This window comes from Gymnoscopelus braueri (genome assembly GCF_963280865.1).
Source record: "Gymnoscopelus braueri genome assembly, chromosome: 12".
Taxonomy (NCBI): domain Eukaryota; kingdom Metazoa; phylum Chordata; class Actinopteri; order Myctophiformes; family Myctophidae; genus Gymnoscopelus; species Gymnoscopelus braueri.
Window position 1 is genome coordinate 9,637,244 of NC_137614.1, and position 5,000 is coordinate 9,642,243.

At 41.5% G+C, this 5,000-nt stretch overlaps 1 protein-coding gene across 1 annotated transcript in view; it reads left to right on the plus strand.

Annotated features, from left to right (window-relative positions):
- Positions 1 to 5,000, plus strand: part of LOC308096367 (voltage-dependent calcium channel subunit alpha-2/delta-3-like) — a gene marked incomplete at both ends in the record, with an annotated part of 311,418 nt that overhangs the window by 285,840 nt on the left and 20,578 nt on the right. Inside the window, 2 exon segments of the mRNA XM_080443791.1 lie at positions 3 to 55; positions 1,357 to 1,412. Coding sequence (XP_080299917.1) covers positions 3 to 55; positions 1,357 to 1,412 — 109 coding nt within the window.

Here is a 5,000-nt window from a genome sequence, read left to right on the forward strand (position 1 = left end):
AGCCGTATTTCGCCGTCTTCGCGGCCGTCAAGTGGATCATGACCGAGCTCGTCATGTAAGACGAGTGTTTGTGTGTGTGCATGCATGCATGCGTGCTTGGCAGTGGTGTAAAGTAACTAAGTACATTTACTCAAGTACTGTACTTAAGTACAATTTTGAGGTATTTTTTACTTCACTGGAGTATTTCCAATTGTCAGTACTTTTACTTCTACTCCACTACATCTCAGAGGCAAATATTATACTTTCACTCCACCGCAATTATTTGAAAACTCTACTTACTAGTTACTTTGTAGCTTTTGATTATTATTACAAAACATTAAACACTTAGCCCTACATACATTTCGGCTCATTTGAAAATAGCCGATCTACAAGCTCACGATGTGTCGCATCGCGACGCTACTTTTGGTACTTTAGGTACATTTTGATACCAATACTTTTGTACTTTTACTCAAGTACATTTTTAATTCCATTCTTTTACTTGTAACAGGCAGTATTGATACTTTTACTGAAGTAAAAAAAATGTTGTACTTTTTTCCACCACAGCTGCTTGGCTGCATACTTGTGCGTGGGCATTGTGTGGGGATGTAATGTAATGTAATGTAATGTAATGCCAGCGGTCCCTTGAAATGAGGAATCGTCCCGTATTCGGAAACTAAACAATGTGTCCCTTTTTGAACCGATAAGGGACACACTTTGTCCCTTATTTTTGGGAATATGGATGCTGGGGTTCAAGTGGTTATTATTATAATATGCAAAAACTCTACATATTACATACAGTGGATTTTATTATTTGTCCCCTTATTTGAATTTCAGGTATAGTTGGCAACCCCTAGCTATGTGTGGCGTGCGTCTGTGTGCGTGACTCTATAGTGGCCTTTTTTTGCTGTCACATGAGGTTAAACGTGTGTGTGTGTGTGTGTGTGCGTGTGTGTGTGTGTGTGTGTGTGTGTGTGTGTGTGCTTGTGCGTGAGCGCGTGTGTATACGTAACTCTAGTGTTTGTTTATGAATGCCCGCTCAAGTACGGTGACAAGATCATCAGAGTTCATAAGCGGTAATGGCATCCCGATGTTTCCTGTAATCTAGGGCATTCCTAAGATGCCCTGTTGTGGTTTTCAGGGGGCCTTTTCCTGGGTGGTCCGTGGGTTGCCACACCGCATGGTTGGGGGGGGGGGGTTTGGGGCGGCGGGGGTTAGAGTCGTCAATGCTGATTTCATGTTCGTGTCTGTGCCTTTACAATTTCATGCATCTCAAAATGAGTTTTTTGGGGTCCATGTGTTTCAGTCAAGTGTTTCGTCAATATGGCGTTTTTTGCTGAGTCGCCACATTCTTTTAACGCGTGTTTCCCCTCTGCTCAGATTTCTGGTGGAGTTCAACTTGTACAGTTGGTGGTACTCTGACCTCACGGCCAAAGGTAAGGAATCCTCTCGGGTTCCTGTCATCTGTGTTTGCTTGCACGCACGCACACACACACACGCACACACACACACACACACACATACAGTACTGTATGCACACACACACACACACACACACACACACACACACACACACACACACACACACACACACGCACGCACACACGCATAGACCCTCAGACAATGATGCACGCCCACACAGTAAAATCATCATTCTTAATCACTTAAACCACATAAGGGGTAACCGGAGTCCCTCAGGGCTCAATACTAGAGTATTTTCTGTTTTCCGTTATTGTGGGGAATGCTTTCGCTGAAAATAGCAGATCGACAAGCACACAACGCGACGCGCTGTGAGCTTGTCGATCGGATATTTGATCGGCTATTTGATCGGCTTGTCGATCGGCTGAAAATAGCCGATCGGCAAGCTCACAACGTGACGCGATCGGCCATTTTCAGAGAAAGCATTCCCCACAATACCGATGCTGGGGTTTAAGCGATACATTTATCCATCTGTAACTCAGAGAGTGTACACGTGTAACCAAAATGGACCCGCACATTTAGCATCTGAGTTAAAGGTAGGGTAAGTGATTTTCTTTGGTTAAAATAAGTGTTAAATAGCTCTATATTCTGATAGTACTCATTGCTATAGAGTGTTTGTTCAGTAAAAGGAGTCTCCTTGTCTCTCCAGCTCTTTATAAAACAGAACATGCATTTTCGTTTCAGTTTCAGTTTCATTTCCAATTTTATCCAATCAGGATAGAGAACTCAATCAGGATATATATTAAACAAGTGAAATTGGAAGTGATGACACTAAGAAGTGAGCAGGCAAAATTGGAACTGGAACACTATAAAAATGAAGCTAAAAATGGGTACTTTCTCCTGATTGGCTGAGATTTTGACACCTACCGGAAAATGTATTTGCGGTTTATTAAAGAGCTGGAGAGACGGGGAGACTCCTGTTACTGAACAAACACTCTATAGCAATGATTACTATCAGAATATAGTGCTTTAACCTTTTAACAAAATACTTTTTGTTTTAAAAAAAATATATCACTTACCCTACCTTTAAATGTGCGGTAAGGTGAAACCTTTGGGTTAAAACAAAATGTTTGTTATCATGTCACTGGTTACCACTGTGGTGAAGGTTAAACGTAACGGAGGTACAGTCTAAGTGCAGAAGGTATAAAGTACAATTACAATTTAAGTATTTAGCAGACACTTTATCCAGAGAGACAGTGTAGTGCCTCAGTAAACTATAGGATCACAGGTAAACCAAGAACATATAGCATCAGTGTAAACAATATACAATTTAGGCATTTAGCACTTCATCCAGATTGCATAGAGATATTAATCTAGGATCACAGGTAAACCGAGAACCTATCATCAGTCTAAGCAGTATAATATCAAGACATTTACAATCTGTACATTGAATATACTGTCAAAATTATAATCTCTACATTGAAACTACAGAATGTAACCTCGCATCTGTCTAAATAACATGCTAATTTACATTTTTAATCCATTCAATCAGGGAACGCATCTGTGTCATTTTAAGATTTCTTTGGCTTTTCAAAGATAGCATTTATACAAGCTCATAGTGCTATGAGATTGAAATACATATCATTTTGGGGGGTCCTTGACATGGAAAAGTTGGAGCACCACTGATATAGCATATATGTTCCAGCCGGGACCCCCAGAAGCAAATATTTGAGTCAGAAATGTGCACTTTAAAAAATACATATTCAAAAATGTGCACAAATGTTCAAGATTTTTCAAAAAGAGCAGATCTACAAGCTCATAGCACGGCACTTGGTGCCGCGCTATGAGCTTGTATATCTGCTATTTTTAGCCAAATAAATCTAAAAATGACACAGACGCGTTCCCGGATTGAATGGGTTGACATTGTGGTGAAGGAAAAAAAACACAAGCCTAACAACAACAGTACACCCGTACACAGACCCAAGAAGTCATTCAGTCACGTTGGTGTGGTGACCTTCTGTCCACCTCTTCTGTCGTCTCCCCTCCTTCGGCCTCTCCGTCTGACTCAGTGTGACCACTGGAAAAACAGAATAAAAAAGGAACAATCCAAAACCTAACACTAAAAATGGCACAACATGCAGATTACCTCAGACGGCCTCGGCGCTCGAGACGTGTGCGTGCGTGTGTGCGTGTTAAGTATGTCTTTCTGTGTGTGTGTGTGTGTGTGTGCGTGATATTGGTGGCAAAGCAATATCCGCTTCGTAATGAGAGAAAAGGGCTTCTCTTGCCTTTTTCTTTCATTCTTTCTTTCTTTCTCCCCCTTTCTACCTTTTTCTGTTTCTCTCTCTCCACCCATTGCTCGCACGCATGCACGCACGCACGCACGCACGCACGCACGTACGCACGCGTGCATGCGTACGCGCACACACACACACACACACACACACACACATGCGCGCGTTCATGCAAGTCATGGCGTTTGCCAAGCTTATGAGCAGAGCTGTGTGCCATAATAATACTCCATAGAGTGTTGGTTTTCTGTTTGTGTCAGTCAGTCTGGAGCTCGGCCTCGCTAAGCTAGCATGCAGAATGTGGCATTATAATACGGTGTTAATTCTGGTCCAAAACTAATATGAAAATATTTCATATGTTAAGTGAGAGAGAGAGAGGAGGGGAGGGGAGGGGAGGGGGAAGAACCACAAAATGAAAATCTGTCAAATGCTTTGCTAGCACACACTCTTCTTATCCCCGGCAGTGTTGGAAGAAGTACTCACGTGTTTTACTTACTCTAAGTAAAAATATGAATACCACATGGTAGAAATACTCTGTAACAAGTAAAAGTCCTGTACTAAAAATGTACTTGAGTAAAAGTTTACAAAGGTATTGGCATCAAACTATAAAGTACTAAAATAGTAAGTAAAAGTACTCATTGTGTAGAATGTACCCTTTTTCACAATTTGTATAAAATGTATAAAAGTCTTTTGAAAATAGCCGATCTACAAGCTCACAACGCGTCGCAAAGCAAAGTTGTGAGCATGTAGATCTGCTATTTTCAAATAGCCGAAGTATGTATAGGACTGAAGTGGTTCATGTAGGTTTTGTAACGATAATTCAATTCTACAAAGTAACTTGTAATTTGTTTTCAAATAATTGTAGTGGAGTAAAAAAGTACAATATTTGCCTCTGAGATGTAGTGGAGTAGAAGTATTGAAAATTGGAAATACTCCATTAAAGTGAAAAATACCTCAAAATTGCACTTGAGTAACAGTACTTGAGTAAATGCACTTAAGTTACTTTACACCACACGCTCTTCTTATCCCCGGCTGGATGGCCCGACGGACGGTGGAACGGCGGGGGTTTGTACCGCCAGCCGCTTGCCAAGCAGTCAAAGACAATTTCACAGCTGGCTAGCCTCAGGACTTAGCGGCATTTTCTATATCTTTTTACAATGCAAGACGCTGGGACTGTGACACACGAGCGACACACCCCAACATAGCGGCACGGAACCCTAATCCGTGCAGTACACAGTCGAAAATCCACAGTGTTAGTTTAACTCTTGAGAGTGTAACACATGCAACCAAATGGACCCTTAAGGGTCCATTTGG